This window comes from Triturus cristatus, chromosome 4_1 (genome assembly GCF_964204655.1).
Source record: "Triturus cristatus chromosome 4_1, aTriCri1.1, whole genome shotgun sequence".
NCBI classification, from domain to species: Eukaryota; Metazoa; Chordata; class Amphibia; order Caudata; family Salamandridae; genus Triturus; species Triturus cristatus.
In genome coordinates, this window is record NC_140585.1 from 1,235,632,753 (window position 1) to 1,235,648,282 (window position 15,530).

At 42.2% G+C, this 15,530-nt stretch overlaps 1 protein-coding gene across 3 annotated transcripts in view; it reads right to left on the minus strand.

Moving 5' to 3' along the window:
* Window positions 1-15,530, minus strand: part of SPRYD3 (SPRY domain containing 3) — a 324,679-nt gene that overhangs the window by 171,347 nt on the left and 137,802 nt on the right. For all 3 annotated transcript variants that reach the window (XM_085654647.1, XM_085654645.1, XM_085654646.1), the window contains exon 4: window positions 4,467-4,591. In XM_085654647.1, coding sequence (XP_085510773.1) covers window positions 4,467-4,591 — 125 coding nt within the window. The remainder of the gene's footprint in view (window positions 1-4,466; window positions 4,592-15,530) is intronic.

Sequence of the window (15,530 nt, forward strand, 5' to 3'; positions counted from 1 at the left end):
TTAGGTATGGTGATGTACTGCCCCGTTTCATACCATTTTGTCTTCTGTTAACAGAAGGTGAAATCTCAATACTGCTTCCTTGTCAAAGATAAATGGCTGGGGTTATGCTTTCCTCTCTTAATACTCAGGAACTCTACACATTGCAGTCCCAGTGTCAACCCCTAGAGTTAGAATATTTTTTGTGAGTCCAGTTGACTTTTTTGGGCATTTGTCACTGTCCTGTAGATTATTTCTCTTCTCTCACCTTTTCCACCAACATACGGCTGCTTTCATCGATGGGTGACTTTGCGGTTGAAAGACACTTTGGGTGGGCCCAGGGTACTGGAGATTTTTCTTGTAATGGCCTCATGTGGCACAACAGTTTTAAGGAGATGCAGTATAAAATTATGCCCAAAATGAATTTTGAACAGGCATACTGATATGAAAATATTTTTCTTGCAATGGTCAGGCTAAGATGTGCAGTTTTGCAACTCGTTCCTCTAAAGTAAATATATTTCAGGTGACAGGGCCCCTGAATCGCCCCAAAACACTGAATGAGCTTGAGAGATATTAAGGAGCCTTTTTCTTTGTTGAGGGTAAGGCCTATTTTGTTTAAGAGCTCTAGATACGCCTCCGTAGATGCTCCGGCCTTGTTGAAAGAGTTGCTTTTCAGCAGTCAGTCGTTCAAATAAAGGAAATCTTGATTACCTCACCACTTCTAAGTTTTTGGATTGTCCATAGAGCTGATTCCAGACCAACTGGTAGAACTTTGGATTGTTTGGGGTTGATGGCAATCTGGAAATAGATATTAAACTCTCCTTTCAAGGACAGAAATCTTCAATCACTGGAATCTAGGCATAACATTCTGGAGGTCCTTTCCATATAATGGAAAGGGAACCTTGTACAACAATCTGACAACAGCTACTGGAAGTATTTCACAAATGATATAGGTACTAGGACTATAAGCTGGTCCAGATATAGTTCTTCCTCAAACATCCTGATTTTCTTCATACATCTAAGATGGTAACTCAGTTATTGGCCATCACCTTGTTTGTTTGCAATGACCTCTAACTCTGGTTCATCCTCATGATTAGTTGGAACATGGCTATTAACCACAGCTGAGTTTGGCTATAGACCAGTGTTACAGGTCCTCATCTTCAGACTTCTCAGTGACTAAATGCTGTAGGGGTGCTGGGCGATATCTTACTTGGTGGGAAAGTGTGCTCCGGCAATAATGGCACTGAGAGGCCTTGTTCTGAAATTAGTCTAACTTTGGCAGCTTCCAGCAGTTGTTTAACCAACTGAATGTTTCGTCAATGGTGGAGACATCAGTGGTTACAGAGTTGTCAATGAGGTCATCATCAAGGAGGTCATCGAAGATGGTGAGTCATCTTCAGGGTTGGCATCCACCACACAAAGTAGCAGATTTGCCAACTGTGTTCTAGTCATGAATTATCTTATTTGTAGACTGAGCCACCGCTGCCAATGTCATTGTCAATGCACTTAGATGAGATTTCTTTTTTCAATGACATAGCATGTTCAGAAATGGGTCTCTCCGAGTTAGGCTTCGATGAAGGATTTCAGTGGAACCTTCCACCTCCGAAGATGGGCTTTGACTCCTAGGCATCTTGCATGACCCTTCTATGTAATCTCCTGAAGACAGGAAGCTGCTCTTTCTAGGATGAAAAAAGATTCAAGGTTTGAAGAAACTTTTTCCTAGAAGGTGGACTTATCTAAAAATGATTGAGATGACAGGGGTACTCCCTTCACACATGACTGCAGAAGAAACGAGATATGATAGCCTCTGGAAGAAGTAGTGGCGTTTCCTGTACTCTCACCTGATTGGCACAAGTTTTCCAATAAGGTCAGTAGGTTATAAACTGCCAAATTTAAAGTGTTCCAAGCCAGGTTTTGTTAACATAATGCTATTTTATTACTGCAGAGGGTCTCCAAGCCTGACAACACGCCTGATTCAAGAATGTGAATCTATGAAGGATCCAGTGACGGACAAATTAATGTTACTATTTGCAGATGGCTATTCTTGTAGTAGCGCTTCAATCCTGCAAGAGGGGGCATATATATTTTCATAGGAAGGGCCAATCTTGAAGTATGCTGTACAACACAAGTATGTAGTTTCAAGGGTTGATGTAAAGGAAATCAATTACTTAAAAAGGATCTGTGAAAGCAGTATGCAGGCAGAATATCGAGTTGAAAATATTGTGACACAGAAATATCGACAGCAAGTATATCGTGGTCAAGAACATCGACTTTAAGTTAAGAAATATTGTTTTTAAAATATCGAAGTCGTTAATATCGTTTGCAAAAAAAAGTTGTTTAAAATATCGAATTTTTTAAATAGAGTTATGTATTTTAAATGTATGGTATCTATTTTTTGTATGTATTATTTTTTAATATATGTGTTACATTTTTAGTAGTTATCAATTTTATTTTAATTACATTTTGCGTTTTTTAGTTCCGTAGCCGGTTGTGGGTTTATAAGGGAATAGGGTGGTAACAATTATCATAAATAATGATTTTAAAAAAATGCATTAATATTTATTTAATTTAGATTTTATAGTGCTAATTGTAGGAAGTAATTGATTAGTAAATATTAATTGGTTATTAATTAAATGGTAATTAGTTATGTTAATTGTCTCATTTCTTTAGGAGCGGGTTATAGGGGTAAAGGATGGGAAGTAATTTAGTTTAAATTAATAATTATTTGTTAATTAATTCTAATTAAACATTGAGTATCGCTATTATGTAATTAATTTTAGAGGAGAGTTGTGGAGTTTATAGTGGTAAAGGGTGGGAAGTCATTTATTTTTAATTATTAAGTAGAGGCCAATTTATTTTTTTATTAATTATGTAAATTGTGTAATGATTTTTAGGTGTGGGTTGAGGGGTTTATAGGGGTCGAGGGTGGAAAGTAAATTATATTTAATTAATTAATAATTAGTTGATTAATATTAATTCATCAATTGATAATTAGGGTAACTTAATTTTTGTGTGTGAATTTTGGTTTTACAGCGTTAACATTTGGGGAGTAAATGAATTTTTATCTGTTTTAATTTGTTTTTTAATTAATATTTCTTTAATTTATAGTTAATTATGGAAGTACATTTTTAAAAAATGTAGATGTGTGTTGTGAATTGTGCGGTGTTATAGGGTAGGAAATAAAAAATCTTAAATGTATGTAATAATTAATGTTTTTATTTAGAAATAATTTCTAATTAAAAATAGTTATTTGTTTGTAAATTACTTTTACATTGATTTAATATATTTCTAGGTATTTGTCATATCTATTTAACTTAATGTTTCTATTTTTGAGACTTTTGTAATATTTTTCATTTATTTAAAAAATAAATTTGTGTTGGTGATATTTCGTTTGTTTTTAATCTTGAACTGAATACCCATCCGATATCCAACACTTTCCCTAGTGTTGCACTAACTGGAGGGGGAATAGTATTTTCTACTCCACCGCTATCCAACACTTTCCCTACTGTTGAACTCACTGGACGGGAAAGAGTAATTTTTACCCCTCCAATATCCAAAGTTGCACTCACTGGAGTGGGAATCGTAATTTTTACCCCTCCGCTATCCATTACTTTACATACTGTTGCACTTACTGAGGTGGCTAATTTAAGTTTAAAGACTTTTAAATAGTTTAATGTTTTAATTTATAACATTTTTTTTTAAATTAGATGGTATTGGTGTATGTATATATATTTGTAAATTTTCATACATAGAATTATAAAATAAATTAAAATTAATAGCATATTGTTTTAAAGTGAATATTTTATATTTTATATACGCATGTTTACATTTTAATTACATTTATTACATTTGTTAAAATGTATATTAAATCTAATTTATTTTAGTAAATGTCATCATTCAATATATTTCATATTTTTTATAAATATATTAAAATTAATATTATGTACAATTATATTTTTACATAGATATTTAACCCCCGTTATTTTTGTACTTACCATTATAAATATAGGATGTCGATATATTTGGCATTGACATTTATAAGTCGATATTTGTGTATGGGTATATTTTGGGGGTGAATATTCTATCAGTGAACCAATGAAAGCATGAAGCTCTGCATAATAAGGAAGCCAAATTCTCTAACTATATGTTCAAGAGGACATTGACAGGCAGAGAAGCATGGTTGAAGGGGAAAGGAAAATAAATCACATACAAGATACATTTTTAACACTAAGCAAGTATGCATGCAAGATGTAGGTCCTTAACCACTCTCAAACAGCGAGGAGAAGAAATGACGTACACAGAAAGGGTAGTGGACAGAAAAATGGTTTTCCAACAAATGCGCAAAAAGATGGCTGCTTTTGGTTAACAAAGTAGATGAAACAGGAGCACTGGTAGACAAGAAGCTTAACCTTTAATTGACAGACGTACTAACAAACCACAATGTGCAAACTTAATCATCAGATCCAACTTAATCATCAGACCCAACTTACTTGCCATCATCCGCGTGGTAAGCGACGGAATCGGGCAGCCATCCTGGCTGGTGGTCCAAACTGTAGTACTGGGGTACCAGTCCAACTGCAATGGTTCCTCTCACACCACTATCCACAATGGACACCTATAACACATTAGTACAAAACACTGGTTGAGCAGAAGGACCTACAGCAGATGTCGGCTAAAGCCAGGCGCGATCTGATCAATAAGCCTCAAACCGTACAATTAACCTAATGGCTGGAGGTGAGATGGCAGTACTACTTAAGTGGGCTACCACGCGTCAGCGAGGTAGCCTACAGGCGTTAACATTTTCATGGAGTCATTATGCGATTCACCGTGAATGGAGGCTAATTGAAAATCAATGGTCTAGTACGACTATTTTTTTTCTAGTGCTCATAAATAGTGGAAAATTGAAGGCATTAGAAAAAGGTCGCACAAGGTTCCTTAATACGATGTAAATTGGGTTGCAACAGTTTAAGCTTTCCTAGAACAATCCCTACATATGGTACAGGCAGCTGCAGCAGGTTAGTCTTCCAGCATACAATGCAAAGGTACACATTTGGCAGTGATACAAGCCTTGCAGACAAGCACAAAAGGAAAGAACAGACAGCAGTAGAGCAGGTCTTAGCAACAAGCAACACTAGTAATGGCAGTACAAGTATCACTCAGTAAGTAATAAAGGGTTCAGCTGCACTGTTTGAGCAAAGTCATCAGGAAAACAAAATGCCCACAATACAAAGAATAGGTATTGCATTTAAAGCAGCAGTGCAAGTTTCTCCCACACACAAAACAAGAGCATTAGAGGATTGGCAGCACATTTTCTCTAGCACACAAACTTTACAGGTAGCACTGCAACCTTTTCTACTGAAAAACAGGTACAGCAAAGGCAGAAGCATTACAGGGAGTCCAAACACTCACAATCTTAGAAGAACTAAAAGGAAGCAGCGTTAGGTACATGCTTCATCACACTCAGGGTGAGGACAGTCAGATAAACTGAGGGTCACCTTAAAAACCTTACATGCCATCTAATGAAATCCACAAGGGGTGGCCAGAAAGCTAGGGCAGCCTTCACAGTTTGTTAGTTGAAGCCCCCAATAAAAGAGGGTTGGAATTTCCATAAATAGAATGTATTATCAAGCAACCCAAGTTCTTGAATAGCTGCAACAACAACAAAAAAATGGGGTAACTTTAAGCTCGTACTGACCAAGGGATAGAGGGGCAGATCACTTGGACATGTGAGACAGGGTAACAACGGAGGAGGGGATGGGGTGAGAGGGGTGTATGACCTTTAAGAGCACTGATGTAGTATAGTACCAACTCTTTGAAACAGCATCATTTGGAGGGGCATGCCCAATGATCAGAAGTTCAAAATAAGAGGTCAATAGCCGGGACATAATAGCTGAAACATAAGAGTGAAATGATTTCTTTGGTAGCACAATACAAATATTTTCTAATTCCACAGGTGGGAGATGCTAAAGTCGATAAATTGAAAATAATAATTTTACATTGTCAACGAGAATGCTTAAGCCGGTAAATTGAAAAGAATAATTTTACGGTGGCAATTAAATATTTATATAGTATGTGGCACATGCATTTTTTGTAACAGGAAATTCAAAATTTAAAATATGCATTTCTTAGAGTAAAAGACTTTCTTCAGACCAAACAAGGGCATAGGTCCATCCCGAAGCATGACAAAATCCAGTCATCTGAACATAGAGCTGAGGAAAACAGGTTCCAGATTTGGGAAGCATTTGAAATTGCCTCATTACAGACAGCAAACCAGACTAGACCAAGACTAGAGCTCCACAACGGAGTCGACATTGCTGTTCCCCCACTGCTGCAGTTCACCACTTGGCATCTTACTTGAGTCCCAGTAAAAATCTGCTTTTCATTTAAACTGTGTTATTTGTATTTAGTATTTGCTCCTGTTGCTTAGGCTGCATCCACTGCATCTCAGGCCCAACCTATGCCCCCCAGCTCCACACAAAGAAGCTGGAAAAACATATCAGAAGACCAGTGGAACAACGCTCTCAACTCACCTCCCAGGCATTATTTTCAACCCAGAACAGGCTGTGAAGAACGTCTTCCAGTGGATCATAGAACACGCCGACACGATCGCCCCACCATGCCAGCCAAATCCAAAAGGCCAGGCCGGCAGAACCAGCTGGTTCACAGCAGAGCTGAAATCCACCAATCGTCACTGCCGCCAACTCGAAAGGAAGTGACACACCAGCAAAGAGACAACATTCAACCAGTACCAGCGCCTCCTGTAACAAAGAAGATCACCCTAGCAGACCGCACAGAAGCCAGCACAACCAGGTGTAAAGAGCTCTTCGCCACTGTGAGGGAGCTCTCCAAACCCTCGACGACGGGCTTTTTTGACAGGATAGTAATCCTAGTCGACAAAATAGGAGAGGTAATGGACATCGTCGAGATGGTTTCCGTCAATAAAGGACTAGAAGAAGTGACAGCAATCGTCGACGGAGAGAAAGCCAGAGACTTTGAAAGGCTTTTACTCAGTTTTAGAGTCCTTGACAGCAGAATCCTGAGGAGCGAGCGCTTATTCAGAGGAAATGATGGAACTCCTCTGAACAGAATCAGAAGTAGAATGGGAAGATTTATGGCATTTCTTCCCTTCACTGGAAGAGCTGTCATGCGATCTAGCTCTCTTGCTAGAAGTAGAGGCTCTGTCATCCTCCTCACCTAAAGAGGATTTAAGCCAAAACAGCACTCTCGCCTCCCTATCCCCAAGAGTCTTGGTAGGGAAGGTGCGGCAAATTTTGCAATCTTTTGCCTCATGTTTTGGGTAGAGGCAGTAGATGCAATCCAAATGTTGATCATCAACATGGACTCTCTTCCTGGCGCAGATTCTGCAGGACTTGAACAAGGCCTTCTTGTCAGACATGCTGAAGAAAGTTGAAAACTGAGTGGCACTCAGGGAGACTCCCTTCCACACGACGTGCGGTGAAAATCTGAGGAGAACTGGCTCTGCTGAGAGGGTTCTAGAAGGATGCTGGTGTCGAATTGGTTGTTACCAAATTCTTGGTTATTTTGCATAATGAGGTAGATAGGCTGCTAAGATCTAGGCTTTAGGCCTTTTCTTTGGGCCTACTACTACTACTACTAACACTTTTGGCACTACTTTTTATTTACCGGGGACTCCCGCCTCGGCGACGGGAAATGATTCAGGCATGTGAATCTATGAAAAATACCCCAATACTGGATAAGTTTGGATTCTTTATCTGGGGGAGTTGCATCCCCAGAGTTTTTTTTATTTTTTTATTCTTTTTATTGAACAATGAATCCTTAACATAGGTACATCGAGTGTTCATAATGTTGATACACACGCAGAGTCAATCAGCTAATATTACAATTCAACTGTGTAGCATTTTATGGCGAATCATTGACCTCCAGTTCAGGTAGTCTTGGGGGAGGGGGGGGGGGGTGGGGGGGGTGTATATGTTCCCTCTATAGGCATTCCAAGCAGTCCAAATGGAAACCCATTTTCGGGGGCAGCCTCTTGCCAGGTACACGGTTTTCTCTCTGAACATGCACCAGTCCGTCGCTCATCCAGTCCCCAACTACCGGGGCATGGTCAGCGCCCCAAAGCTGTACAATATTACGCTTGGCTATCATGAGGCCCAGCGTCACCCAGGTTTTCTGTGCTACATTAATGTCTGTGGGCTCCCACATGTTTAGGAGGCACCGTATGGCCTCCAAGCGAATGGTCATGTTCAGTGCAGCAATTGCGTGCACATCCCGCCAGTATCATTGTATGAGATCACAATCCCATATGATATGTAAGAAGGTTCCCATCCGCCCGCATCCCCAGAGGTTTGACAGTTAGCTCCTTAGCAAGCATTGGACACTACTAGGGAGTCAATAGATATTTGCCCTTTTATAAACACAGGATCCGATGGTGAGGGTTTATATTTTTTTTATGTACTCTTGGAGTTACAATACGTGCTTGGAAAGTGTCTTTAAAGATATCATCTGCATGCCTCATCATGCCTTCAAGCATAGGAAGTGTTTGACTTGACCTGTGTGTGTACTCAATTGTTTCAAATAAAAAGTCCTCCTCTAATGTTTCTTTATATAATGGCACCCCATGATACTCTACTGGTCTAGCAACAAGCTGATAAGCCATATTATCATCTGGTGGTCATGGCTTTGCGGGCTAAAGGTCTGGGTCACTGTCTGCTGGAGGGTCAATGGTGTAATCGTTCCATGGGTCTGCAGGCAAATGAGTCATCACCATGATCCACATCTGGAACTGTATGTGGAGATCCCCGAGGTGTTCTGTGTAAGGGATCTTTCAGTTATTAACTGAGGAGAAGATGGTGAGGATCGAGAGGGTTGAGGGGCTGGATAAACAGGGCTGGTAGCCATATCTTTTTTCTTCTTCAAGGGAATCTTATCAGCAGTGTCCTCTGCAGAAAGCTTGTGTTTTGCTGTAGTCCACTATCGCGATTAATATTTTTTCTGTTTGGGATCCAATTTGGCCTTAAAAACATCTAAAATTGGTTCTGAAGGCTCAAGAACACGGTCCTTAGATTTCAGCGTCTAAATCGACTTGTCTTTGGTAGTGGAATGTTTCGGCTCCGAAGCGTGTTTGTGTTTTGAAGTAGAGGCATTTGGTTCCGAAGCATGTTTGATTTTTGAAGCGGAGTGTTTCGGCCCTGAACCAGATTTGTCCTTGGAGCCCGATGATTTTGGATACAAAAAGGTAATTTCGGCCAACTCGTCCCGAGCCGGAAGGCGCGACGGTTTGTTTTGGTGCTGAGCCGAGAGGCGGGGCATCGGAAAATTTGTATCGGTGCCGACCTTGGCCAGAAGGCAGAGGTGGTGCCGTAGCCTTAAAGTTTTGGAAAAGGATTTAGGGGCAAGGGGTCTTCAGTACTCACTGCACCCTGTCCCAGAGGCACATCTTCGGACTCCAGAACGATCTCAAGCTCAGAATCGGACTCTGGAACAGAGAGGTCCTCCTCTTCTGCGGTGGACGCTTCGATCTCTTCTTGGTCAAATTCTTCCCCGAAGATATCCGGAGTGTGTTGGATGCTTTGGCGTTGCATTTCTCATTGTTGAGCCCGATGATCGCGTAGTGTGTTCTTGGACCAAAACGACTTAAAAGCGTCACAGGCTTCCTCCTTGTGGTCCGGAGAGAACCACACAAGTTAGTTACAAACTTGATGTAGGTCAGTGCGAGGATATTTGGCTTGGCACCGAGAATAGAATTGGAATGGAGTCTGTTCCATCGGCAGAAGGCTGGACCGACGTGGCTAGGCCTGACTGCTGCCCATGAGGTTTTTTGGTCGAAAATGGAGTTTGTCGAGCAATATGGTACGAGGAGAACAGGGAAATGCATACGGAAACAATACCATAGAGGGTACAGTGGATTGTGCACAGAGGGGAACCCGAAGAGCTGTTTTCAAACCGAATCGCAGCAAAACACGTCCGAACCCGATGGCGGAAAAATAAAACCGGACAATGGAGTCAATGCCCATGCGCTTGATCACCGAAAGGTGTCACCTTACCTCATGACTAGAAAGACTTCTTCGAAGCAAAACAACTTGCAAACATCCGGACCTTACACTAGATGACAGGAGTATGCAAAGCATGTGTTATCTAGAGCACACATGCCTCAAATATAGTTTTTCTTTAAATCTCCGCCTCAGTAACTTGTTTCACTTCATGTATAAATGCACCAGGTGGGGAGTGGTAGGAGGAAGGCTGGGCTGTAAAATTTAGTATACCAACCACCATACCGCCACACACCATATACTGTATGTACAAAAAACCAACATTATACACCAACATCTCCATATCATACGCCAACATGACAATTGCTATAGTTAAACACATCCACCACAAGCAAACACACTCACAATCATTCATCCACACTAAGATCACATCCAGTACACCCACCCTCATATGCCAACACACCTGCTTTTATGCATCCACACAAGCAACATCATACACAAAACACAAAATTCTTATGGCAATACAACTCACATCCTAGGTCTACCGAACCGCTCGACCTCGAACCTGGGGAACTGGGTTAGAGTCTCAGTAATGACGCTGAACATCCTGTGATTCTGAGCAAATCACTTAATCTCCCAGTGCCTAACAAAGAATGAATGTGTGTCCTAATGTAACGTAACTGGTGCTATGTAAAGCGCTCTGATACCCGATTGGATTCGGGTCAAGTTCGCGCTATATAAAACTCTGAAGAAAAAGAACCCACTATACACCAATACACCCATGATCATATGTTCACACAACTAATTTCATTTGTGGACAAGCCACCATATGCAAACCCACCAACCATAATTTTCCTGCATGCCCACCTTGATAAACGCGTCAACACATCATACGGCAACCCTTACAACATCATACATTACCATACAGCTGCAATTATAAGTCTGCACAAACATATATGTCTAAATACATTCAAACATCCGGCCATGCTTACACACCCACAAACATACTTCCATAAACCCATCAAAACCCCATACCATCCACAACCAAGCACATACACACCATTTTATTTCCACACAACCAACAGTATATGCCCACACACCCCTTTTCAGAAATCCATAGCCCTCTACATATCCCCCAACCTATGTATAAATACTCATTAAATGCTCACACTGCCACTAACATATGCCAGCACAACTACTATCATACATCCAACACCTACTACTGTTAATGCACACATCCAGCATCATTCTACCACCATTAAATACCAAAAAATTAACCACTGTAAGAACACGCATTTACCAAGGTACTACAATGTCACTAAGAATTTAGTCACACTATCATGCATGTTTTTACTTACAAACAATTAATGATTCTCGCAAACATCTCAGTTTAAGCTTCCTTGAGTAATTACAGGGCCTGATGGTAAGACTTAAGTCATGGGGTCTGCTACAAGGTGGAGTTTTATTTATTTTTGAATGGTTCATTTAAAACAAACTCCATAAAACAATTAAGTTGAAAGGTTGTTTCTGTCAATTGGGAGAAGAGACTATATGTGGATATGTCGGGGAGGGAGACACTCTTGCACGGCTACTCATGAGAGGTGTGTCGTGCTGACCACGCAGTTCCTCACCTGGTGCGTCAGACTGCAGGTGTGTGGGAGACTGGTCACCAAAGGGTTACATAGGGCCCAGTTCGAAAGAGAGCCAACCCATTTTGGGCAATAGACTATGTTAGACCTGGCACCTTGGCGTGTGTCTCCCTTCCATTTTTTTGCTGTTGCCTCATGTTTTTGCTGGTTATAGATGCTTTGGGCACTGTGCCACTGCTATCCAGTGCCACAGTGCAAGTGCTCCCTATGGTAAATTGATGTATGGATTAGTGATTCCATGTTTGCCTAGTTTGGTTTACCTGTCAGACCCTAGTACAGTGCACCAGGAGTGCCCAGGGCTTGTAAACCAAATGCTGCTGGTGGGCTTGCAGCACTGGTTGTGCCACCCACAGAAGCAGCCTGTAAAAGTGTGTCTCGGGTCTGCCATTGTAGAGCCTATGGGCAGTCTGGTACTGCCATGCTAACTGGGCAAGTGCACCCACTTGCCAGTCCCTAAACCTTCCCTTTTCTGCATATTAGTCACCCCTATGGTAGGCCCAAGGGCAGTGTGCATTGTAAGTATAAGGTAGGACATGCCCTGGTGTGCGTGGCATGTCCTAATAGTGAATTACAGACTTTTTCGTTTTTCACTATTGCAAGGCTACCTGTTCCCCATAGGCCAGAATGGGCAGTTAGAGTATTACATCTTATAATCCTAAGTGACTCAGGGAACATGGTAGAAATTCGAATTTAGTGTGCCTGAACTCAGAATGATAAAATACATCTTTTAGTGAAGTTGATTTTAACATTCTTTGTTTGAAAATACCACTTTTAGAAAGTAGGTATTTTCTGGTCTAACCATCCAAGCCTGCCTCTGCTAGGTTGTGTATTGTGTATTCCTTGTCTGGAGTTTGAGTGACAGGGGTTGGGTGATGCCAGGAGACAGGGTGAGTCAGCACAGGGCTGAATAGAAAGATCTGCATGTAGATGGGTGGGAGGAGTTGCACCTGGGACCTGAATAGGGCTGTGCCTTCCCTCCACAATGCTGGCTCCACCTCCTGTGGTGCGTCTGATGTCTCTGCCCTGCACTGTGAAAAGAAAGAAGGAGTCATGTCAACAAAGTGCTCCAGGACTGACCAGAACTGGTTTGGACTAGGCAAAGGCCTCTCTGCCTTCAGAGAACAAAGAGAATCAGAGTATAAATATTGGGACCCAAACCCAAGAACTTTAGATCACTTTTGGGAAACAAGAAGAAACCTTTGCTGAGGAGAGGAACCAGAGAGTCCGAGGAGAGACTATCCCTAGCTGAAGTGCTGCTTGGGGGATTGGCCTGCAGTGGTTGCCTGACTGCCAAAGAGAGGAGAAAGGAACTTTGTGTGTACTTCATTCAACTTGTGAAGGATCTCCAAGGGCTTGAGAAAGCTTGCCTCCTGCTGAACTCTCAGGGACAACAGACTTCAACCACCATCACCCCAAGAGTTCTTTGGAAGTGCCTGCAGTTGTGTTGGGCTTTCTGAGGGACTGCATGTCGCAAGGAGCTGGAAGCGCGACTCACGAAGAAGAAGCGTGTGGCCACAGCAGCCACTGTCGTCACATCACTGAACAAGGATGTCGCCGCTGTAGCATAGCATCGCAGAAGGGTCTCGCAACACCGAAGAAGCGTATCGCTGCCGCAGCCACTGTCATCGCATCACTGAACAAGGGTGTCGCCGCTGCAATTGTCACATCGCCTCGCCGAAGCGTCTCATCACCGGAGAAGCGTGTCGCAGGGCCTGTCGCGGCTCAGAAGAATCGTTGAGTCACTGCACGTCCGTCTGGCGTGCACGCATCATGTCGCATCAAAAAGAAGACCCCATCTTTGTTTCATTGCACCGGATCTTCATCACATCACCGCGTTGCGGGTCGCATCACCACGGAAGCGCAGTAAGAAACAGACGCATCACCGTTCCTGCGTGTAAGGAGCCGACGCAACACCTTCCCTGCAACATTTTCGTTGTATAGCGTTACGCATCCAGAGGTACATTGAACTCAAAGTGTAGCATTTTAACATCTAAAGAGAATTAAGCTAATTCTACCATTTTAAGTACAGTATTGTGGTTTTTTGTCATTTGTGGTCTTGTGATAAGACTATATAAAGAATACTTTTTAATATACAACTTGTGTGGTGTCCATCTGTAGTGTTGTCACTGGGTTACTGTATGTGTTCACAAATGCTTTACACACTGCCTCTAAGATAAGCCTGTCTGCTCGTGCCAAGCTACCAAGGGGGTGAGCAGGGGTTATTTTAGGAGCGTACCCCTTACCCTGACTAGACGCAAGGGTCCCTATTTGTCAAAGGCACCTACCTCTGCCAACTAGAGACCCCCAAATCTAACAGACGACGATACATCCATGAAACTATGAAGGTTGTTGGAGTGTGCAGTAACGGGGAATCTGTCTATAGGGAGGTGTTTTTTAGATTGATTTCAGGAAGCACAGGAGACATTTGTGGGGGGCCCCAGTCACTTTCTTCATTATGCCAAACTGGAGCGTGTTCTGAGGGAAGTGTGGGCTTGGTTGACCCTCCCATGTGTTAGGTGGGTTATTACTGGGGGGAGGGATGGGAGGCACCTCAACCCTATTTTATGGCGCGGTGCAGGCAGATATGGAGCCCACGGGGTGTGCAGCAAGGGGTGCTTGGGACGAGGACCTGGGTGAGCCGGTTACAGATGCAGATTGGCCCATACGCACAAATTGGTGAAGAGGGTATCATGTAATCACCGGTTCAAACTTCTGCATTTTAATTTTTTGCTTTGCACATATGTTCCTCCCAAGCACTTTTAGAGAACAGACCCCTCGAAGGGTGCTGGCTGTGCACGTTGTGGGGAGGTCAGGGCCACATGTCTGCACTTGACCTGGATCTGTGCAGGGGTGCATGACTTTTGGAAATCGGTGGTACTTGCTATAGGACGGGTGACTGGCCTGGAGATTTCCCATGCACCTCTGGACGGTCTTTTAGGAATGGTGGTGAGATCCAGGGGTTGTAAGAACCCTTACAGGCTTGCTCAGCTTGCGTAGCTATTGGCTAAGAGAAGGGTGGCCATCGGGTGGATGAGTGATAGGCTTCCGCATTTGAGTTTATGGCACAGGGACCTGTGTGAATGGGAAGCTGCAGAGGAGGCCCAAATGCGTCTCATACTCATGGATGACAACGCTGAGGATGATATCATGGCCTGGGAATTGATGCTCAATGCCTTTAATGAAAATGGAGACGTGAGCTTGGGAGAGGATTCGGACGTTGAGGAGTGATGGCTGTATGCTGCACTGTGTGTGCTATGGAAGCTGACTGTGATGTGTTATGCCCTCTTGATATATATCTTTATGGTAAGATGATGCCTTGATTCGTTCCTCCTGTTGTGTATTATTCATGATCGCTGTGCTCTGCTTTTCCCCGGTGTCGTTTAGGTGGTGGTGGTGGTGGTGATGCGGACTAGGCGTGAATGGACAATATATTTGACTGTACTGCAAATTTTATTGGACTGCTTGGTTTTTTTTTTTGTTTTCTGCCCAGTTTTGTTTGAGAAAAATCAATAAGACAAAGTTGATTTAAAAAAAAAGTTGTACAGTAGTTAAGACTGTTGAAGGAATAGGTTTCCATTACCTTCACCATAAAAATGTGAATGATCGTAAATTCCTAAGTTAAGTTGCTCCCTTCATTTCTGGTCTCAAACCAACAGTACACAGCCTAGCCAGATGCCCAAACCCTGCAATGTAAGTCTTTAAAAACAACAGCCACAATCCTATACCCAAACATTTGCCATCATACACCAACAGATCTAAGGTCATACATTCAAATACACGCAATAGAAAACATTCACGAAACCCTTTACACAGCACAAACCATCGTATGTGAACACAATGACCTTCAAACACCCATAGAATCAACATTTACCAGTGTGAATGCAAGAACTACGGCATGCAATCATACATACTTTTAGACACTTACTAACATAAT